This window comes from Miniopterus schreibersii, assembly GCF_964146895.1.
Source record: "Miniopterus schreibersii genome assembly, chromosome: 11".
Classification (NCBI taxonomy): domain Eukaryota; kingdom Metazoa; phylum Chordata; class Mammalia; order Chiroptera; family Miniopteridae; genus Miniopterus; species Miniopterus schreibersii.
The window spans coordinates 67,233,434-67,256,962 of NC_138111.1; the positions used below are offsets into that span (position 1 = coordinate 67,233,434).

A 23,529-nucleotide genomic window follows, 5' to 3' on the forward strand; every position below is an offset into this window, starting at 1 on the left:
TACCTGAAGACACAGGACCCAAAAGGGGAACATTTGGCATGGATTCCACTCCTTCATAGTTACTGAAACGTCTGCCTACTTGGCAAAGCTCATTTTACTTTTCAAGTTGCATGAATTGAAACCAAGAGACTAGCAGTATTCTACAGCCATGTTCCTGAGTACTCAGCTCCAATTATCCAATATTCTTAAAAAGATTCTTTAATCAAGCCCTTGTCCAACAGGAGACTTACAGTACTTGGGGACTACAACATGTCCCTTTTCCCTGCTCTTCCATTTCTCTTGGCTTCTCTTTCTCACACCAGTGTAATACTTGCTATGGATTTTTACCAGAATACTTCAGCAGTAGTTGGAAATGAATTCTACATTACTGAAAGTCTTCAATCACATTGTAATGGGTCATATTTGCATAATAACTAGAAGATGGTCAAATAATGTCTACTGTAGTGATTTTGCAAATTCAGCATAGTCTATATATCCATCGTTCTTGTCATCGTGTCTTAAAACACCATCTATTAAGTTAATCAGTTCCTCTTCCCTCATCGGTGGTGCCTGATCATTCCCTCCCTCCTTATGGACATGAGTGATGGCTGTGGAGAGTTCTAGGCCGTCAAGCAGACTGTTGCCGTTATAATCATGCATTTTGAAATAATGGAGCTGCAGTTCTTGTGGCGACACCTCTGCCTCTGGTTTGTTGATGATGCCTTCTAGATGTTCCATGATATGCTCTTGGTCATGCATTGTGTGCTTATCCAGGCCCACGCTGCCAGGATGGGAAGAGCCGGCCCCAGGCTGCTTAGCCCTAGTACCTGAGGCACAAAACTCCCAGAGCATGCCACACAGGAAGGGAGTTCTGAGCAGCTGCAGAGATCTCATGGTTGCTGATATCCTCACTGCCCGCTGCTGCTCAAGATTCCCAGACGAAAGGTTACAGCATGAGCCCCACTAACCCCAATTCTCTATCCTATGTCTTTTGATTGGAGCATTTCATCCACTTACATTTAAGGTTATTATTGATAGGTACTTATCTATTGCCATTTTATTTCTTTGTGGCTATGTTTCTCTTTCTCTCTATTTCAACTTCTTGTTACAGCAGTCCCTTTAACATTTCTTGGAATGCTGGTTTGGTGGTGATAAACTCCTTTAGCCTTTTTTAAATCTGGGAAGCTCTTTATTTCACCATCTATTTTGAATGATAGCCTTGCTGGATAGAGTAGTTCTGGTTTCAGATCCTTGTTTTGCATTACCTTGAATACTTCATGCCATTCCTTTCTGGCCTGTAGAGCTTCTGATGAGAAGTCAGCTGAAAGCCTTATGGGAGCTGCTTTGTAGGTAATAGATTGCTTTTCTCCTGCTGCCTTTACGATTCTCTCCTTGTCTTGAATTTTTGGCATTTTAATTATGTGTCTGGGTGTGAGCCTCTTTGGGATCTTCTTGCTTAGTACACTTTGTGCCTCCTGAATATGTGTGACTTTTTCCTTCACCAGGTTAAGGAAGTTTTCTGCCATTATTTCTCCAAATAGGTTCTCTATCCCTTGATCACTTTCTTCCTCTTAGGGCATTCCTATGATGTGAATATTGTAACGTTTCATGTTGTCCCACAGCACCCTTAAGCTGTCCTCCTGTTTTTTAATTGTTTTTCCTTTTTGGTTCTCTGATTGAGTGATTTTTTTTCAACCCTGTCTTCTAATTTGCTGATCCAATCCTCAACTTCCCCTAATCTGCTATTTATTACTTCCAATGTTGTATTTTTTGTTTATACTATGTCATTCTTAATTTCCATCATGGTTTCCATATCTATCCTCATGCTGTTGAGCATCCTTGTGATCAGTATTCTGAACTCTATATCTGATAGATTTCTTATCTCCATTTCACTCAGCTCTTCTTCTGGAGAATTATTTTGTTCTTATACTTGGGGCTTGTTTTTTTAATCTCCCCGTTTTGGCTGCCTGTTTGGATTTGTTTCTATGTATTAGGTAGATCTGCTAGGACTCCCAGTCTTATGGATGGTCTCTGGTGCAAGCCAATGTCAGATGCTGTTTGTGATTGGTCTTGAGTACTCTGTTAGAAGCTTTCCTCACTCCACAGCTCATGGTTCCCTCTGCAGGGGCTGGGTGTGTTTGGAAAGGACAGAGATGTGCACCAAGGTCTGCTTTTCCAAGCCCTGGGGCCAGAAGCAAATCAGGCAAAGACTCAAAGCACCCAGAGGCTGAATGTTATTCAGTCTCTTAATGAGCCTCAGGCTTGCGAAGCTCCACAGGATGGGGTGAGTGGTTTTCAATGGGTGGGGCAATTGCTTCCCCCTCAGGCAAAGGCTGCTTGGATGGTAAATGTCTGCCTTAGAAAGACATTTTCCGCAGTATGGGGGAATGACTCAGCACAGGAATCCAGATCACTGACCCCTGAGCTCTATCCCCAAGCCAGCACCTGTGCATTGTCATCAAAAAGCTCTAGTCCACTCTGCCCTCCCACCACTGGGTGAGTGACTGTACAGGAACCTTTGTACTTTGACCCTTTAAGAGGGTGCCTGCATTTCCAGCCACCTTCCCTCACAGACAGAAACCCCACTGCTTTTCACAGCCAGATGTTATGTGGGCACCTTTCTCAGTTCTGGTGCTCTGGGCTGGGAAGCCAGCATGGGGTTTAGGCCCCAGTGTTCTCAGTGGGAACCCCCCACAGCTGAGATATCCCTCTGGACCTTCAGCTGCTACCTGTGAGAGCCCAGCCAGCCCTCTCCTGCTTTCTCACCTCCTACCAGTCTCTATGTGGTCTCCATTTTTTGTCCTTGGTTATGAGGGTTCTCTCCAGCTAGTTTTCAGTTGATTTTTCAGGATGTTTTTTCTATATTTTAGTTGTAATTCCAGTTTGGTCCTGGGAGAGTGTCAGTGTAGCTCGCATGCAATCTGCCACCATCTTGGAATCTACATAATTTATCTTTGATCAGACAGAAGCTTTCTGAGGGCAGAGGGCAGAGGGTAGAGGCCATGGTAAGTTCTATGGCACTTTTGTGTAATTTGGGAAAAGTCAACTCTCTGGCCAGCAGCAATCCCAGGAACATAGTATGGCCATTAGAAGACCTCTGTGTAGGAAGAGAAAGGCCTTTCCAACTCTGCATCCAGAGCACATGGTGGTAGGACTTCAACCCCTTCTCCTCTAAAGTGAGTGTGTTTGTATGTCTTCCCACTGGGCTCGGCTAGCTCCCCCAAGACCCACACCATTCCCACATGGGGGTGGAGGGCCCAGGCTCAGTGGGTAATAAGAGTTTCTGACTCAAGTGCTCAGAGAGCTGCAGTTTATTTGTGGAAGAGCCACAGACATCAAAGATGTTCTACTCCTGCTGATGCATAGAGATGTGGGCTCCCCCAAATTAAAAGTCATGTACTCTAGGGATTTTTGTTGTCCTTAACTTTTAAAATATAGATTGGGCTTATAAAAAGCATTGAGCCTGCTCAGTAAGAAAGAATTGAACAGGAAATGCCAACCTGCCCTAGTCTATAACTGAACCTACTTTTTCCCAAGGCTGGGGTGGGAGTGTCAGGTAAGGTAGAATTGTTCTGTCATGAGAGATACTCCCTCAGATGTCTTCAACTTGGGAAAGCTCCCATGTCTGAAAGCACTTTCCAGGGGTCAATCAGCAAATGGAAACCAAAGTTCACCCATTGTCTTAAAGGAAATGTGTGTGTGTGTGTGTGTGTATGTGTAGGAAACAAGTGCCATTTTGGCTGGAAACTCAAGCTCAAAGGGGACCCTCCAATGAGTTACTGATTTGTTTGATGTCATTACAGTTTTTCTATGTCTCTATCAGCAAAGATGCTATACAGAACATGAAGTCCAACCTTATCTCTCCTTTATGTCACTTCTCATGAATGCAGCTCATGATAAACTTATTGCTTATAGGTCATCAGAACAGCCACGAATATACCTTAAGTTGATGAAACTTGAGTGCAAATGTGCATGATGTTTAGGATCACTTAAAGTTGTTATTACTAGTACTATTATTGGTGGTAGTGGGGTGTCCCTTTCCCCACTGAGTGTTGAGGGTGTTGTCCTTATGATATCTCAAGAAAAAGAATTTTCCAAGACTTGCGTGGAAGGATAAGTGATTTTTATTTTCATGGCATTACATCCTTGAGTTTCCAAAGTCCCATTTCCCTTAATCCAGTCCTGGAAGAAGTACAGCTAAGCTAGAAGCAAAGCCAGCATCCAGAGTTTCCATTCCATGTTGGAATTGGGTCCAGTAGAGCTTTAGGCTAGTCACAGTCCATTAGTCCATTGTGTGTGGGGTCCACATGGCTGTGGGCATTCAGGGGAGCCAAGAGAGCACATCCCCTGTGACAAGAGCCCTAAGAGAAACAAGAGCAACCAAGCAGGCCAGGGGCCAAGAAACCAAGAGAGCAAACTCCTTTCTTTAGGGGATTATATATTCCAAAGCTCCCTAAGCTTTCCTTTGGCCAATGACCTGTTCCCAAGTGTGACTGACAGACAAGTACCTTTCCTATATCACACAGACTTTGCTGGGCATGCGTTTATCTCCCCCCCCCCCCCCATCTCCTTCCTTCCCCCAGCGACCTGCAGGGAACAGACCAATGGCTTCCTGGGGAGTGTTCACTTGCAGCATCCTGGCAAGCTGCACTAATGAATGACATGCCTATAATATTTGGCCTTCCCTCTACTCCTTTCCTGTCATTAATAACTAGGTTAATGAAAATGGTATCAGTACTAGAAGCAGTATTTATTATATATTAGTCAAATTGCTGAGAAATACTCCTCTTTTTTAAAAAATTATTTTTCATTTTATTTTTTTCCATCACTATTTTTCCCCTCTTTGCCTTCTTCCACTGCCACCCCTCCCTGCCCAGGGAAAGAATCAGAACTTAAACATGGGGGAGCGGCATTGGCCTGGAGGAAAGGGGGTGAGGGTTAGGGAGTGGCCATGTCGGAGCAGAGCTGGGACAAGGCAGTTCTGCAGAAAGGGGTCTCCTTCCTGGCTCAGCTCCTGTCCCTCACTGTTTGCTCAACTCACTATTATATTCGGGGATCCAGTCCCCTGCTTTTACTGTGGGGTCTGTACCGGTGCCCACAGCAGGGTGACCGGAGACCCCTCCCTCAGCTTGGATCTTCAGCTCCCACCTGCCTTAGGGACACACACACTTGGGCCCCTACTGCCCCTGCTGGTTGTGTTGGTGAAACTGGGCCACAGTGTGTTAGGAGCTGTTTCCAAAGCGATGTCAATCTGCGCAGCATCTATTCCTTCAAGAGTCCAGCCATGTGTGGGAGGGAAGATACAGTAGTTGTGGGGTGTCCTTGAAGACCCGTGGTCCCTGAGCCCAGTCCCCCAGCCACAGCAGATGGGTCTCCTTCCCTTAGTTGGACAAGAGTCCCCCCCACAGAAATCCCACAAGGGACTTGGTATCCTCCCCACTGTCCTTTCCCGTGTATCCACCTTTAACAGGCTTGTCACCCCCTGGTTCCAGCCTCACCCCTCCACCCCCTCCACTTCCATCATCCCACTGAGACTAGAGAATGCTTCTCCTGCCAGGAGGCCCCAAGGCAGAGAGCCTGTCCCCTGAGGCCAAGCCTTTTCCTCTGGGCTCAAGCCACAGTCTGGCCTTGGGAGCAAAATTGATGGGAGGGGTCTTTGGGTATTAGAGAGCTGTGTGCTCCCAGGAGCAGTCTGAAGGAGTCCCTGTCAATCTGCAAGGAGGGACTGAAGGGTATCCTGTGGATCCATAGCACCCATGACCTCCCACATCCTCCTTCCTTCCTCTCAGGTGCCCTTTCTATGGAGCAGTGCAGATCTGAGTAAGGAGAAAGCGGCCCCCAGAGCATTTTCACACAAAACCATCTTTATTCATAATAGACACACAATGTCCCAAAGGTGTTGCTCCTACCCCCACACCTAGGCCCACCCACACCCTAACGGTCCTGCCCTCCCCCCCCTCCCCCGCCTCCCACCCTCCCTTGTCAGTAGAACAGCCAGGATCAGCCCTGGGATGAGAAGGAGCCCTTGACTCCTCTGGGGGACAGCCAGGTCACATCTAGTCTGGGATCCTCCACGGGCTGGCAGAGGGAGGGACTCCCCACTGCTCCATACTGGCTGCAGTGCCGCTTCCTCCAACTCCCTGTGACAGACTCATCACACTTTCTCTTTTGAGGTTGTGAGGGGCCGACCAGCCCCAAAGCCAATGTTGGCCTCCCACAGGCCCTGAGGTCAGCCCCTGGCAGGGGGGTCTTCTCAGCACGGGCTGGGCCTCCAGCCAGAGTGCGCTCCCGAGACTTGGAAGCTGGAGATGAAGCTTGGCTGAGGCCAAGTCTCTGAAAGAACTGGGACTGGGCAGCTCCCCGGGGCCCCCGACCTCCAGGGCACACAGGGCCTGAGGCAGGGACAGGACTCAGAGAGAGCTGACAGGGCAGCAGGCTCCTAGGAGAGGCCCAGAGGAAGGCCAGGCTGGGGAGGTCCTCCTCATCCGCACTGGACCTGCCCTCTGGCCCCAGAGTCTCGGTAACAAGCGAGGTCTCTCTGGGAATGGAGGCATCCCTGGGTCCCAGTCCAGAGTAAGCCTGCCGGTGACCCTGGGGAGGAGAGGGGACCCCTTGACCCATGAGTGGTGGGTACTCCTGACGTCCTGAAGAGACAGAAAGCTCCTTGGTCCTGGACACCTTGGCATCTCCTCGAATGTGCCTTTGACGGTCCTTGAAGTCAGTCTCTTGTGGGCAGGCTTTGTCATTCACCCCCAACTGGGGGCCGTGGTCACGCCTCTGGGCATCTTGGCCCACCGCAGACTCAGAAGGACTTGGGTCCAACAGGGGAGCGCCGTGACTCGGGGGTGCCTGCCCACCCTCCTGCTCCTCCGAGGCCAGGAGTCCCTTCTCTACCAGCTGGGGGAAGAGAGGGACAGTGACTGGCTCTGCACACAGGTGTGCCAGGAGGAGGAGCGTGGGTGATGGGACAGTGGGATTGGGGGGAAGGGGACAGGAGAAGACAATGTAACTCAAATCCAAAACAGACATGTGGCTCTCCTGCCATCCTCCTGGGCCATATTCCCAGCTGTGTGTCCTTTCCTCCCCTTCCCTCCCATCCTCTCTTTCCTGTCACCCTCTTCTCTCCATAGTCCCCTCCTCTTGTGGTTTTGCACTGCACCCACCCCAGGGCTGGCCCCTTGGCAAGCCGTGCCTACAGAAAGGGGTTGGCTGGACAGAGCCATGTGTGCCCCTCTTCTGGGTTGCTCCCTGCCCTGGTTTCCCTGGGTGCTCCCTCCCATGGCTCACCTGGGGTCCCCCCACCCCTGACCCACCTGGAGTCTCTCCCTCCCTGACTCATCTAGGGCCTGTCCTTTCCTCCAACTCACCTGGGGTCCCGCCATCCCCTGGCTCACCTGGAGTCCCCTCCCATCTTCCTAAGGTCCTGCCCTCCCCTGGCTCACCTGGGCAGGAGTGAGTCCTTCCTCCTGCTCCAACTCCTCAGCTAGAGCCAGGGGATCCTGCCGCGTGTCCGGGGAAAGCAATTGTTTTAAAAATCCGAGGTGAATGACCTCATCCACCTGAGACAGAAGGAAGAGGCAGTGAGCACCCTTGGCAGGGAGTAACCTGTGAGTCAGCAGGACCTGGAGGACAAGTGAGAAAGCAAAGACCCACCCCATCCTCCTGCACACAGTGGGTGTTTTAGTCCGTCACAGTCATCAACCACACACAGACACACATAGAGACACACAGGCAGACACACACACCCGCTTACATGCAAAGACAAGGGCACAACCACATACATACAGATAGCACACACCACACAGAGCACACACACAACACACACACATGCGCACACAGACACACACACACTCAGGCACCAAGCTCAGGGACAAAGAAGAGACCTCAGGCCCTGGGTGCTGGAGTCCACCCTCTGGAATCTTATAGACCCCAGAGCTCAGAGCCAGCCCACCTCGGTGACAAAGTCTTGCTGGCAGCACAGCTGGTCCAGGTAGCTCAGGAGACCCTTGTCCGGCAGCAGGTCCTTTCCTCCATCCTCCCATTCTCCACCTGGCTCCCCTGCGGCTGAGTGGCCCAGCCCCAGCAGCTCGTCCGTGAGGTCCATGTACTCCTGCACGGCCGCGGGGGGGATCCCATTGGGTGACTCCGTCTCCTGGGGCCATTGGGGTGTGTGGGCTCGCTGGGCCGTGGGTGCAGCCTTCCTGGGAGTGGGAGCTGGGCAGAGAGGGAAGAGGAGGGGGGTGAGGGGATAAGGCTTCCACCTCCTGAGCACTCGATGGTGAGGGCAGTGTTTGGGGGCATTAACATGAGTGTGGCTGGGTCAGGACCACCTGAAGCTGTGTGACCGTGTCAGGGGAGAGGGCCGAGGGGAGCATCCAAGAGAGTCCTGTGTGAGGACATGTGGAGCCACCGATTCTCCAAGGGGCCCCCCACCCAGCCCGCTTCTCAGCAGACTTTCTGTTGGGTCCTCTGACAGGGGGGTGGGAGAGGGGTTAAGAAAGTTGACCAGGTCCAGACCCCATGGTGACAAAGGGCAGCTGAGGTCCCGGCTCTCAGGGCTGTTTCAGTTGAAAGACCAGAGCCCCCTTGAAGGAAAAGGACCGATGTGGTGGGACAAGGGCCTGCCCTGGGCCCTGTTGCCTTTGGCCAGGGGTCCTGGGGGATCCTGCTGGCGTACCTGGCTGTGGGCCCACCACTGGGGCTCGGGGCCCCCGAGGATCAGGTCTCAGTGGGGCTGGAGGAGGCTGTCCCTGTGCCCCCTTCTTTAACTGCAACTTCTGAAACCGCATTTCCTCCTGCGCCTCGAACTCCATGAACCTGGGGGGTGAGGGGCACGGGCTGAGCTGAGACGGAGGCCGCCGGGGCCCATCACAGGCAATAGCTGATGGAGGGAGGGGAGAGCCAGGGCCTTGGGGCTGTCAGGGCCAGGCCACCGAGGACGCAGGAGGCGGGCTGGCGGGGCACATGCCCTGCACAGCCCCTCTGGGTAGAGTCTGACCCCACTGGGCTGGGCACTTTCGCCCCAGCCTGTCTTGGGCCTTCATGTCCAGCCAAAGAAGGGTCAAGGTCAGAGGAGGGTGGAGCTCGCGGGGGAGGTAAGACAGAAGCACCCACGCTCTGAAGGTGAGGGAGAGCCTTCCAGAGGAGAAGGGCCTCTGGGCTGGGAGGACCGTGTGCTGGCCGCCAGCCCTCCGCCCAGCACCCTCTCTGAGGAGCATCATCACAGCTGGACCCTGCCCTGCAGTGGGCCCACCACCCACTGCAGTCAGCTCCCCTGCCCACAGCTGTTGGGAACAAGGCCCCTGACTCACTTGTCTGCCATCTCGTGATAGATCCTCCTGTCAAAGTTGCTTTTGCCCTGCCACGCGTGCACGGCCCGCCACATTCCCTCCTCCAGCGCCATGGTGGGCTTCAGGCGGGACAGGGACCGGAGCTCTGGGCTGTGTGTAATGCCTCAGGGTCAGTCCGGGGCTACAGCCTGCCCTCCACCCGCCTGACCACCCCAGCTCTGAGGAGCACATGTCCCCAGCCCTCCCAGCATGACTGAGCGCTGGCCGGGGAGGGGGAGGCGTCTGTGTGTGAAAGACAACCCGTCCCAGCTACTGTGGTTCCTGCCTCACATTCGCGCCAGCCATGAACCTGGACTCGAGGCTGACCGTCCACTCCCACCCTATAGCTGGGACACCACCCACAGACCTTCCTGCCAGTATCCCGGGGTCAGCCAGCCTGCACGTCCCTCCCACGTTCCTCGTTGAGGTGAGAGCTCCAGGTGAGCCCTGCGCCCTGCCCAGGGCACTCACATGAGAAAGCAGGAAAGAGCTTCCACATCAGGACTCTGGGGAAGGTGCTCCCGGGCCAGGGCCTTGAAGCACTGCCAACGTCGGAAGTTCACGTACACACTCTTGGGGTTGCAGGAGTCATCTGGCGAGGCCTTGGACTGGGAGGTGGCCTGGCCACCTTCCCTGGAAGCCCCATGTGGCCCTGCCCCAGGGTTCACCGAGGGCACGATGGGGGCCAGCTGGGCAGCTGGTGGTGGAGCTTGAGCTGGAAGGCCGGGATGCCAGCCTCCTTCGCTTGCCTGGGTGCCCCCAAAAGCCGAGGTGGGTATAATCATCTCCACCGCAGAGGCTTCCAAGAAGAGGGGTGCAGGACATGCAGCACCTCCACAGAGGGCCTCTGAAGCACTCCTGTTGAGGGTGGCCTGAGTCAGAACAGTGGTCTGAGTCTGGGAGGTCTGTGGTTGCCCCTTTTCTGACCTGACCTGGCCCACAATGTTGAAAATCCCAGTCCCACCAAGGTCTTGACCAGCATCTCCTGCCACCAGAGGTGACCTGGGCAAAGCTGGCAGCACCAGGGGGTGACCAGGAAGGAATGATGGGGTTGTAAGGGGTAGAAGGTGCTGCTCCCAAGGCAGCCTTTGTGCGGGGCCAGTAGTGGTTGGAGGAAAGGACTTGGTCATGAAAGGAGTGGTGGAGGCGCCAGGGTTCAGGGGCACATCCGCTCCCCGCACTGCAGATGCTGTTGAGACAAAGGAGATGGGTGAATGGAGCAGGAGAGCCAGCCAACGGGACTGAGGGGCTCTGGATCCCCTTTAGCCACCGGGAATCAGAGCAGTGAGTCTCAACACGAGGGCCATTTGGATGGGGCAAACTGTGGAGTTTGCAAGTGTCCTCAAGTCACTGTCATGCTCTGACCTCCAGGTGAGAATTGTGCCCCTGGAGAGCCTGCTCCCTGGCCACTGTCTGTGAGAAGGATCAGTGCTGGCTCTGAGAGCCTCCCTAAGGACTCCCGGGCACCCGACAATGCCAGCCTCAGAGACTGTCTCCCAAGACATTGTACTGGGTAGAAATCCGACCTGTGGGAAATGACCCTACACTGGTGGTAGCGACCTTGTCCAAGGTAAGTTCGAGGCCCCCAAAGGGCTTTTGAGGACAGGCAGTGTCTGGAATATTCGGGCCCCACCTCCCCAGTCTTCCCTTTCCTCGATGTACATCACTCTCTTCCCCCCTGGTCTTGCACAACAGCACAGAAACTCCTGAATAATAGCTGTGTCTGCACAAGAAGGCCCCAGGCACCCTGACCTAAGCCTTGAACACCCCAGCCCAGCAGGCACCTGAGTGTCAGAGCCAAGAGCAGAGACCACTTAACACGGGCCAGGTTCTGCCGCTCCGGCCCCAGCGCTCAGACTCAGGGCCGCCCTCAGGAGCCCTGTTCCCAGGTGAGGGCTCTGTGAAGTAAGTGCTGTGTCCCTGAGATTCTGTTATTTCACACCCAGCAATACCTGCAGAGAGTTAGGGAAAGGCTAGGGAATGGAGAGCAGGGGGGCTGTTGGTAGAGATTTCCAGAAACTTCCATAGCTGCTGTCACATTAGAGTGTTTGTGGGATTGCAGACTGTCTGTGGTCCTTCCCCTCCCAGCTCCCAAGAATGGAAAGTGAAGGCGCAGTAAGAACCAGGTGTGAGCCCGGTGACAGTGGGACAACGTTGCCTGGACACATCCCGGCTCAGAGGAACTCAAGCAGACCCATGTCCAGGGGAACAAGCTACATACCACGTGCCCCTAATTGCTCAGGAAAGGTGTCCTTGGATGTTCACTAAGGACACAGGGGAGCACCTTCCTGCCTCTGTGCTACTCCCCTCGCCCCCTTTCAAAAGGGACCCGCCTTCACTGACCTTCCACGGGGAACCAACTCTGCTCCACATCTGTTTTCTGTCCCTGAAGCAGGACCTGGACTATGGGCAGAGCCCTTGTCTCAAAGGTAAAAGGCAGGGCAGGGGGTGCGCCCTGAGATACACGACAAGGGGAAGTGGGCCTGAAGAACTGAGCTGCCACAGAGGGGGAACAATCAGGGACAACCAAGCCCCATGTTGGTGGAAGTTACCCGCTGCCCTGCCCCTGCGGAATCCGAGACAAGCAGCAGCTCCCTGGGCTGAGAAGTGAGCTCTGGGCTGGAGGCAGTGGAGGAGCCCTGGGCTGCAGCCGGTGGAGGGCCTTCCAGCCCAGCCCTCGGGGAGGTCATTTCATTGTAGACTTGGCCACGGACCGCCCCACTGGACAACTTTCTGGCTAAGACCCCTCTTCTCACTGCCCCCATTGGCTCTAGCACACTCAGCTCGCATCCCTTAGAGAGAGATGGTGGGGCAAGCTCCAGGAGCCTGAAGAACAGCACAGAGGACTAGGCTTTCCTGTGACCCTCCTGTGCCACCACCACGACATAGCCCACCACTCCCTCCACACACACATGTCCAAGTGGCTTGTCTCCCCTCTAGAAAGAATCCATGTGCCTGCTGCCGCCCCTTCTCCACACCCAGGAATTTCCCCGGAGTCACCCCTATCCACCTCTGAGGAGCCCTCCTGTCCAGGGCTGTCACAGGTTTCCACAGGCTCTCAGCCTCCCTGGGTGACAGGTCCTTGGAGGTCCAGTGGTGTCTCCTTGCCCTACTTCAGTCCAAACTGTGTTCCCCCAGCAAAACTGTCACATTTTAAAACCAAGTTTTGAGGGACAGTTCAGTGTCTAAAACACCCCCCCCTCAATCTATAGGCTTACCTCCTACTGAAGCCATCCCCACAGGCTCAGGCGCTGGCCACCGCTGCCTAGTAGCCTCCACAAAGAGAAAACGCTAGCACAGGACCCAGAGAGTGACCTGCTCCAACAGATGCTCAGCATCCAGTGGAGGGAAGGGTTTGGATTTAAACAGCAGAATGTAGGACCCCAGACATTCTACAGCGGGGGAGGGGCAGGGGCAGGTGGGCCTGGGTGGGGGAGGGAGGGGAGACATTCCATGGAGGGTCTGGGAGGTAGGCAAGAACCAGCAGTTCCTTTCAGATTTTATGTGGCAACACGATTGCTGTGTGTCTCTTTAGGCAATTTACACAGTGGTGCTTTTAGATTCGCAGCACAAAGGCTTTAGTCTATGTGCCCTTATTTCAGTTCTTGATCCATCCACCTAGATTTGGGCCCCTCCACCTGCTTCCTATGTGGCTCTCGGCTCACTTCAGCACAGGCTCCGCTTTCTGAACAAAATTCAGAATAGACACCTGAGGAAATAATGGCCGCAGGGGGCCCAGTGTTTGAAATTAGGGTCCATTCCGCATACCCAGCACATTCAGCTGCTATGTGCGCTTCATTCTTTAGGAAGCAGGTCTGTGCCCCAGGTGCCCTGCAGCCGGCCCAGCCTCACCAACGATGCCCTTTCCTCCAGCCCATCAGGGCAGCGCCAGTAGCCTGCACGGCAAGACCAGATTCACTCCTTTCTGTTTCTCAGTATTATGCTGTTCAGTGTTTAATTTTCTGCCTTTTGAATGATTTTAATGGAATAGTTGTTGTTTTTAATATCTTTATTGTTTTCAGAGAGAGGAAGGGAGAGGAAGAAAGATAGAAACATCAGTGATGAGAAGGTCGTCACTGATCGGCTGCCTCCTGCACGCCCCTGACTGGGGATCGAGCCACAACCGAGGCATGTGCCCTGACTGGGAATCAAACCCGGATCTCCTGTATCCTAGGTCAATGCTCAACCGCTGAGCCACAGCCGGGTGGGCTTTATGTAATGTTTTAAACAATGCCTTTGCATAGTACACAAATTGTGCAAAGTGAAAAATGAAGTGATGAGTCTTTCTCCTGCTTCTTTCCCCTGTTGCAAACAACCAGAAAGAGGTCAGATCATTCAGTTTCTTTGGAAAGTGTGACAAACCGAGGTCAGCAAGTTGATTCTGCTTCTCTCTCTCTCTCTCTCTCTTTCTCTCTCTACATGTATATATATGTGTGTGTGTGTATACATATGCTTTATTGCCATCTGAAATTCTGCAATATAATACAAAAAAGGAGGGAGGGGAGGGTAAAAATGTTCCCGTGCTACCTGCTGTGTCACTGGAAACTGGCCAGACTGTCAAGGCTGGATCAGTGTCATAACCACAGCTCTGCAATGGGAACACCTGTGAATCAGCATTCACTGAAAAGCCTCCCGTCCTAAATAAATGCACCCAGGCAAACACTCCGCACAGCGAGTGCGTCTGGAAAACCTCCAGGGACGGAGTGAGGCGCAGTCTCTCTCGAGCGTTTCCCGGGTCTAAAGTTCTTGGCCAGAACTGTGGGGTGGAACCCCCAGACTCGCCGGGAGGAAGGCCCCCTCCTTAGACACCAGGGACAGGCAGCGCGGAGGGCCCGGGGCGCTCGCCCGGCGCAGGGCATGGGCTCTGGGCGCGCCCCTCCCAGACCCAGGAGGGCGGCAGCTGAGCGCGCGGGTTGCACGTTTGCAATTTTGAAATCGCGGGAGCTCGTTGCACGCTCGCTGGTTTGCAGGACGGAGAGTCAGGGAGGCTCCCGAGGGCCAGGACCTGCCCTCGAAGCTTCCCAGGCGCCCCCGCCCCGCACCTCTCTCCTCCCCTGCAGGGGCGCCTGGGCCTTCCCAGGGCGCCTCGCGCCAGGACGCAGGGGCACGCCCCCTGGGGGCGGGGCTCCGTCCTGCAACGGCTCCCAGCGTCCGTTGCGGCGGTTGGCTGTGGTAGGTGCGCATGCGCTGGTCGGCAGACAGGGTCCCCAACGGCTGTCCTGGCCCCGCGGGCCCGGGCCTGGCATGGCGGCCTGCAGAGTCCGTTAGGTGACCATGGAGGTGAGGGCCCTGGCCGGTAGTGCAATCGGTTAGAGCCATTTCTTGCTGTCTGTGTGTCTGTCTCTCTCGCTCCCTTCCTCTCTCTGAAAATCAATAAAAATTAAATTTAAACAAGGGGCGCGTGGGGACTCTTCTCCCTCAGGCAGCGCCGCTCTCCCCGTGTTCCCCGGGGTGGGGGTGGGGGTGGGCGCGGGGCTGTTCGCACCGGGGTCTGGGCCGCGTCCTGCTCCCGTCCCGACAGCGCGCAGGTCACACGGGGACCTGGCAGCGCTGGGAGCCGCCCCGTGGACGCTCAGGGGCCGGTCTAGTACCGCGTGGGAGCTGTCCCGCCCCGAGGCCCGCGTCCCCCGCCGTCTGCAGGACACAGAGCCGGGGCAGCTCCTCCGAGGGTGAAGCCGCCCTGCACTCAGCAGGCAGCAGCTCAGGCGTCGGACGCGAGAGGAAACGGGCGCGTCCCCGCAGCTGCCCGACGCCGCCTCCGGGGACACAGCCGGCAGGTGCCTTCGGGCTGCGGCTCGTCACCCACAGAGCGACCCGCTGACCCGGGGCCGGGCCGCTGTCCCACAGGGAGCTGCGAGCGCGGGGCGGGGCCCGTTCCCGGTCGGTGGGCGTCCGAGATGTGCCCTCAGACGCGGGGGCTCGTCTGTCGGCGGGTCTGTGGTTCGGGGTCGCGCCCGTGTTCCCGGGGTGCGGGGCGAGGCTGAGCTGGGGCGCGTCGAGGGGGCGCCTGTGTCCTGCGGCTGGCGGGCGGTGTTTGTATTGGTGTTGGGAGGGGTGGGGGCACATCCACCTGTGTCCCCTCCTGTGAATCCGGGGATTTCTCTAGTGGCCGATTCGGAAGGATTCTCTGCATATGCCGAGGGCAGTGTTAGGAAACGTGCTTGTTCATTAGCTCGGGCCTGTGACCTTTTGTTTTGTATTTAGGGAATGTAGAAGGATCATTGTGTATGCAGGGCATGTTGTACGGTTATGTGTATTTCTTTTTGTGATTTTCAGCAGCTGTCAGTGCCTGTTTCTTTTTGCAGAGGACAAGCCGGTGACTATTTACAGGACTGGGTAGTGGTGTACATTGCTGGTGTCAGGTAGTGTTCGGATGATTTGATGTGTGTGTGACCGTGTATTCTGCAAGATGGAAGAGTTAATTCTGTGTGAGAATTTAGGAGCGTGGAATTGTGTATGTGCAGGTAGTGTGGGACATGTGTATTTGGGACATTGGGTATAGTGTGATATGCTTGCATATTTGTAGTGTACTGGGTATTTGTGGGTGTATGAGGGGCCTGTGGGGAGTTGTGAGTGTGTTGAGTTTGCCTGTGTATTTGAGGGCCATGACAGTTTGGAGGAATATTTGCTGGAGCTATGTGTTTGTATTTTTTAATAAGGGCCTCTAAGGCTCACATATTTTGGGAAGTGAGTATGTGTGTATCTGATGGAGAGGTGGGTTTCTGTGTTTATACAGGGGAGTGGGAGAATTGTATCTATATGTATGGGAAAGGGTGTGATGTGGTTATTTGTTAGCATTTGTGGATGTGAGCGCTGACTCATTAGCTAGGGGTAATCTGGTATTTGGAAGTTGTTTCATAGGTGGTTTGCTGGGGATATTTCTATGTGTTTTGTGCATGTATACTGGTTTGTGTGTATATCCATCACCAGGTGCATGAAAGAAGTTTATCAGGTATATGTGGCTGTTAGGCATGTTTAAAGTATATTTCTTTGGAGATTACTAGAATATTTCTAGTTTGGTTAGTAGGTAGTAAGCAGTGGTCTGTCTATATATTCAGGGAGAGGCTAGAGAAGAATTTTATGTAGTGTGCTTCTGTTATATACTGAGGGGAGAGGAGAGGAGGTTGTATTCTGGAAGGTGGCACAATGTATAGTGTTTGAGGGATCCCTATATTCAGGGATTGGGAATATTTGCATGCGTGTGTGTTTGCATGTGTGTGTGAGAATTGTGTATGCCTGTTCGTGAGAGTTAAGGGATTGACAGTGTTTTTGTGTTTTGCGTGTATCTATCTGAGCATGTGGGGTGTATGTTCATGAATGGTTTGTGTGTGTGTGTGTGTGTGTATTTGGGATTTGTGAGTGTAACAGGAGGCTTTGGGTCCTCTTTGTGTCTGTTCCAGAATGTAGTGCTTGCAGAATTAGGTGGTGTTGCTTGTATGTGTCTTCTCAGTGTGTATGAGGTGGATGTACATGTATGTGATAAGTATAGGCTGTTTGTGACTGTGTATGTATCTGAGTTACCAGAGCTTATGATGGGCTGTGTATTCTAGGGAATGTGAGAGTTCACTTTGTGTGTTTGGAAATGAAGAAACTGTGTAGGTTGTGTGTGCGTGTGTGTCAGGAAATGTGGAATATACTAGTTTTTTAGGACAGTGGGATTGCATGTGGATTTTTTTTTTGGGTGGCACATGAGACAGTTGTGTACTTGGTTTTAGAGAGTCTGTGTGTGTGGGTATCAGTGTATACATCAGTATGTACATCTGGGAGGTATGTTGGTGGCCCATGTTGATATTCAGGCCCATGTTGTGCATGTATATATAGTATAGAAGTAGAATGTGAATGTTCAGGATGATTAGGGTTTTGTCTGTAACAATCTAGGTGGTAAGAGGTGGTCTATCTGTATATTCAGTGAGGGTAGAAATGTATGTGTGTTCACATATGTAAATTAATTTTTGTTTATATGTCTAGGGTGGGACTTGAGTGTCCTACTCAGGGTGTAAGTGCATTGTATGCACATAATCACTTGAAAGGGGATGGGGTGCTCTGGCCCTGGCCCATACTAGCCTGGGATAGTTGATAGTGCATGTCTCTTCTGGGCTCTGTGTTCATCAGGTGGGTAGTTTGAAATTAGTCATGCTGGGAATATTTATATCAGGCAAACACCACACATGAAGTATTTCCTGCACCCCCGAGAGAGTTATTTAGCATTCACCAGCACACAACTAGAGTGTGTGTCTGGATGTATGTGTGTGTGAAGCAAGAATATTCAGGCATCGGCGGGCGTCTGTTTGGGAGGCTCTACATGAATTGTGAGTGAGGGATCTGGGGCTGTGGGCCCTTGTATGTGTGCATGGACCCTGGTCATTTTCAATCATTACATTGCTCTTAATCATGTTGGCCCATTCTTTAGGGCCAAAGAATACCCATAAATGTTGGTGATTTCTGGCCCCTCATCATGCAGATGGGTTGAGGCATGTCTGTACCATAGGCAGGTGGACACTTCTTTATCATTTGTATGGTCCTGGCATCAGCTCCCTAGATGGGTGGGCCTGGTAGACAGATAGCCCTGCAGAGCAGAATCTTCACAGGTGTACTGTTGACCTGACAGGCAGCCAGAAAGACGTGGGGCTTCCTGGACAGGAGATCAGATGGCCAAGTGTTTCCCTAGGCAACCTTTTAAGAATTAGCTGGGCAGGTACTGGTGCTACTGACTTTTCTGGGGTAAGGTGGGTGGGCAAGGACACCCTTCACACGAGGTCCAGGTGGTGAAAGTCTACAGAGCCTTGTGTCCCTGAGATTGTTTGCTCCAGGGTAGTGGGTTGTGTTGGTTATCAGGCTGGTCAGAGGTATCACTAGTTCTTAACCCACCTATCTCCATGGGAACCTCGATCCTTAGGTATAGGAAGGAGTTTAGGGGTCAGTGAAGTGACAGCGACAGAGGTGGGGAGGCTTGTCCCTGAGGTGTCTGGGGGCTGAGACCTGGAGAGACATGGGGGTGTTATTCTGAGGAGATATATGTTTCTGACACTCCCAAGCCCTTTAGACATGCTCTCCTTTGTTTTATGAAGGCTTGGGATGCTTCTAGCAGTGAGATGAAGCTCATGTCAGCTTCATGTTTCACTGAGAGCATGACCTGACCCTCTTTTCTCTATTCCATGTTTAGCTGCAAATCTACCAGAGGGAACCACATGATCATTGTAGCCACTAGCTGACCCCATAACTACCTCCTGGCTCCCTTAGTTCAACTTGAGAATTTCTGGGCCTTCCTTCCTTATGGCAAGTCTCCTTCTTGCCTTTTCTCACTCATGGTCAGTCCTTCTGCCAACAGAATGTGCCAACCTCACCTGCTTGAGTGCCCTAATAACTGTTTGTCTCAGTACAAGTGGATTCCTAGTGGCTCTCACTGCCCCCTTCATAACCTGTGCCAAATAAAATTACCGTGTCTTGTACTGATTGTACTGTGTGTTGTTGGCAGGATGGATCTGTGCCTGGTTTTATATTTTAGAATGTTACATATTTTCAGTAAACATGCAGTATAATGTATACAAAGTAGATGTTCTTGGGTTTGTTTGTTGAATTCTCTTTGGTTTGGTTCTGAAATGGGAAACCATGGATGCTGAGTTTTATGGGCGAGGAGCACTGTCTTGAATCAGCACTGAAAACCCCCCACCAGGTGCAATTATTGGAAAATGCTGGAATGGCTGTTGTTCAACACACTTGGTTTTTCTGGAGCCGATATTTTTTTGGAGTGTATGTCATTCCCCCATCTCTCTATGGACAGAAGGAATCTTCTGCTTTTTCTTTAATCCTCCCCCGAGGATATTTTTTCCATTGCTTTTCAAAGAGAGTGGAAGGGATAGAGAGAGAGAGGGAGGGAGGGAAAAAGATTGATGTGAGAGAGACACATCAATTGGTTGCCTCCGGCACATGCCCCCACCTGGGTTGGGGATTGAGCCTGCAACCAAGGAACATGTCCTTGGCCAGAATCAAACCCAGGACCCTTCAGTCCTTGGACCAACAGTCCGACCATTGAGCCAAACCAGCGAGGGCTCCTCTGCTTTTTTAGAAAAAAATTAAATTTTTTAAATTACAGTTACCATAAATAGTATATTTTTTTCAGGTATGCAACATGGTGATGAGACATTTATGTAACTTACAGATTGATTACCTTTATAAGTCTAGTACCCATTTGACACCATATGTAGTTATTAAAATATTATTGACCTTATGCCATACTTGACATCCCCATGACTGTTTTTATAACTGGCAATTTGTCAATCTTAATCCCTTTCACTTTTTTACCCATCTCCCCAACCTCCCTCCCATCTGGCAACCATCAAAATGTTCTCTTCACCTATGAACTTGTTTCCGTTTTGTTCATTTGTGTATTTTTTGCTATAGATTCCACATGGAAGTGAAATCATGTGGTACTTGTCTTTCTCCATTTGACTTATTTCACTTAGCAAAATGCCCTCTAGTTCTATCCATGTTGTTGCAAATGGCAAGATTTCATTCTTTCTTTTGATTGAGTAATATTCCATTATTTGCAGTACCACCCCTTCTTTATCCATTCATCTATCGATGGACACTTTGGTTTCTTCCATATCTTGGCTATTGTAAATAATGATGCAGTGAACATAGGGATGCATATATCTTTTTGAATTAATGTTTTGTGTTTCTTTGGATAAATACCCAGATGTGGAATGGTTGGGTCCTTCTTGTTTCTTGTTATAGCCTTTGATTTAAAGTCTATTTTGTCTGATATAAGTATTGCTCTCCCAGTTTTTTAAAATTTCCATTTGCATAAAGTATCATTTTTCATCCCTTTACTTTCAGTAAGTTTGTGTCTTTCTTTCTGAAGGGAGTCTCTTATAGGCAACATGTGCATGGATCTTGTTTTCTTATCCATTCAGCCATCCTATATCTTTTGATTGGAGCATTTAACCCATTTACACTTAAAGTAATTATTGATAGGTATGTAGTTATTGCCATTTTATTACTCATATTCTTGTTCTTCTTTTACTACTACTACTACTACTGCTACTGCTACTACTACTAGAATCTTCTTAACATTTCTTGTAATACTGGTTTGGTGGTGATGAGCTCCTTCAGCTTTTTCTTTTCTGAAAAGCTTCATATCTCTCCTTCTATTCTAAGTGATAACCTTGCTGAGTAGCGTAATCCTGACTGTAAGTCCTTGCTTTTCATCACTTTGAGTATTTGGTGCGAGCCCCTTCTGACTTGCAAAGTTTCTGTTGAGAAATCAGATGATTACCGGAGCTCTATTGTAGGTAACTAGCAGCTTTTCTCTTGCTGCTTTTCAGATTCTCTCTTTGCCATTTTACTTATGAGGTGTCTTGGTGTGGGCCTCTTTGGGTTCATCTTTTTTAGGACTCTCTGCACTTCCTGGACTTGTATGTCTATTTCCTTCACCAAGTTAGGGAAATTTTCCATCCTTATTTCTGCAAATATGTGTTTAAATCCCTTGCATTCTCTCTTCTCCTGGTAACACTGTGATGTGAATATTTCTATGCTTGATATTGTCCCAGAGGTCCCTTAAACTATTAGCATTTTTTAAAATTTATTTTTCTTATTGCTGTTCTAATTGGGTGTTTTCAGCTACCTTGTCTTCCAAATTGCTGATTTGATCCTCTGCTTCATCTAATCTGCTGTAGATTCACTCTAATGTATTCTTCATTTGATTGAGTCTTTTTTCTATCTTCATTTTTATGTTTTCTGTTCCTTTTTATTTGATTTTACTGCTCTAGTCAATGAAAGGGAAATTTTATTGAGGCCCCCAGATGATGGGATTCAGGCAGAAGGCTGCACTGTGGGCCAAGGAGGTAGGAGAGGGTCCTTATTTAATCTTCTTGGGGTGAAGTTTATTTTGGTGGCTACACTTCTTGTGGCAGTACAGGTGGGCATAACACTTGTGGCAGATCATTTTGTTGCAGTTGTACTTCTGGGCGAGCTGGCGGAGGAAGGGTTCCATGGTGCTATCCCACAGATTAAGCATCAAGTGCAAGGTGGACTTTTTCTGAATATTCTAGTCTGAGAGAGTATAGCTATTCTGTAGCTGCTTGCCCCCCCCCCCCGCCCCCCCGCAAATCATATGCTGCTGGTCAGGTGGGTTGCCATCCTTGTCTTAGATTTTAACTTTGACATTCTCGGTGATGTCCCTGAGCTCAGCCTCAAGGGTGATGGTCATGCCAGTCAGGGTCTTCACAAAGATCTACATCTCTGCGTCTGCTGGGGAGGCTGCTCAGCCACCTCATTGAAGAGAAAGACTCCTATCTCTTTGTTAATGTTCTACTTGAGCTTATCTACTTTTTCCCTAAGTTCATTGAGCATCCTAATGAGCAGTATTTTGAATTCTGCATCTGGTAACTTACTTGCCTCTATTTTTTTGAGTTCTTTCTCTGAAGTTTTTTCCTGTTTTTTTTTTTGTTTTTGTTTTTGTTTTTTTCATTTGGGACATGTTTCTTTGTTTCCTTATTTTGGCTGCCTCTCTGTGTGTGTTTCTATTCATTCAGTAAAGCTGTTCCATCTCCCGGTCTCAGTAAAGTGGCATTATGTAGTAGGTGTACTATGGGGTCCAGTGGCACAGTCTTCTGGGTCACCTGTGCCAGGTGTTCCAGGGGTGCCCCTTGTGTGGATTGTGTGTGCCAACCTGTTGCAGGTGAGCCTTGATTGCTCTTGGCACGTCATTGGGAAGGATAGACCCTCAGTTCTGATTGTCTGTGAGGAATGGCTGTGAGGACAGCAGATAAGCTGTTGTGCAGGGGCTGATGCCATTGAGCAGGATTTGGATAAAGAAGAGGTGATACAAATATATTATGGACTATTACTCAGCCATTAGAAAGAATGAAATCTTACCATTTATGACAACATAGATGGACCTATATGGTATTATGCAAAGCGAAATAGGTTAGAGAAAGTCAAATACCATATGATTTCACTTATATGTGAAATCTAACAGACAAACAAAATGGAAACAAATGTATAGATACAGAGAACTATGTATTATCTTTTATAAGAGAACATTTATTTGGTAAATCACAAAGGCGGGAGAAGTAATTCTTAGAAGATACGGAGTTAAGAAACAAGTTGTAAAGGCAAAGAAAGGGCCCTTGGAGCTTGGGAGTGAGGAAGCTAATGCTAACATGCCTGGGGGCAGGGGGAGGGAAAGAAACGGGAGAGGGAAAAGCAAAGGTTCAGGCTACTGCCAGGAGGGAGAGCTCTGGGTCCCCTGTCCTAATGGTTTTAAGCATGGAGATCTTAGGGAAGTTCCCAGGGAAAGATCTCATTATAATATTCAGCAGCTTTCCAGGTGTGTCCTTTCAAGGTTGTAGTCTCCATTCACTGATTGTCTGGAGCCAGGGCAGGGGCCGTCATTCAATACATCTGGTCCTGAGGTCAGCTGTGGCTGGTTTTGTTGCTTTTCTGGGCCTGGAGCTGAAACACAACTGTCAGGGGGTTACTAGACTTATTGGGGGGGGGGGGTCACTTCATAAGCTATGTAAATGCCTAACCACTATGCTCTACACTTGGAAGTAACATAATATTGAATGTCAACTATAATTGAAAAATAAAAAGATTACCTCAAGAGAATATCTGAGTTTATATTCTCTTGATAGGGTTATTGCTTGAGAAACACAGGTCGTGATTTATAAACCAGTGTTTGATAGAACATTCTCATAAATCCTTTAGGCTGGGGATAAGAAGAGGTGAGAATAAAAGGTACACCCCACCCCCACCCCCATAGCTATTGTCATGCAATGGAGGAACCACACAGTCAGTGGTTGTTCCAAAATAACACACAGCACAGAAGTGTTTCAGATCACTGAAAACATCCTATTGTGACATCATGTAGCTCCAACTTGTTTGCTCTGGTTCAAGCTACTGCTGAACTTGCTTCACTTTCTAACACCAGCTACACACAAAGCAATGGATTAAGTGTACTTTAACCAAAACATTTGGGACTTACTTATAAGACATAGCTGTGCCTTGGGTACTATTAGGCTCAAGGGCCTACACACACTTACGCAAGTGACTAATGAAACTTAATCCACATTACTGGTTTCCTTGTTAACATCTGATATAGGTACTATTGGGATGGTCAACCACACGCTGAACTTTTATTTCAGTACTGGATTAAAGACTTAGATGTGAGACTGGAAGTTAGAAACTCCTAGAAGAAAACATAGGCAGTAAACTCTTT

The 23,529-nt window shown here is 50.4% G+C and overlaps 1 protein-coding gene and 1 pseudogene across 2 annotated transcripts; both read right to left on the reverse strand.

Moving 5' to 3' along the window:
• Positions 1 to 435: 435 nt before the first annotated feature.
• On the reverse strand, positions 436 to 873 carry LOC308563772 (multiple coagulation factor deficiency protein 2 pseudogene; annotated as a pseudogene). Its single transcript has one exon. The product of its transcript is annotated as a multiple coagulation factor deficiency protein 2 pseudogene (transcript).
• Positions 874 to 5,979: 5,106 nt separating this feature from the next.
• Positions 5,980 to 21,300, reverse strand: LOC308563588 (NUT family member 2G-like; the record flags this gene model as incomplete). Its single annotated transcript, XM_081150795.1, has 7 exons — positions 5,980 to 6,876; positions 7,422 to 7,538; positions 7,931 to 8,193; positions 8,657 to 8,796; positions 9,291 to 9,419; positions 9,780 to 10,497; positions 21,207 to 21,300. 7 exons carry the CDS (start codon positions 21,298 to 21,300, stop codon positions 5,980 to 5,982), a joined length of 2,358 nt encoding a protein of 785 aa, XP_081006921.1.
• Between the last annotated feature and the right edge of the window lie 2,229 nt (positions 21,301 to 23,529).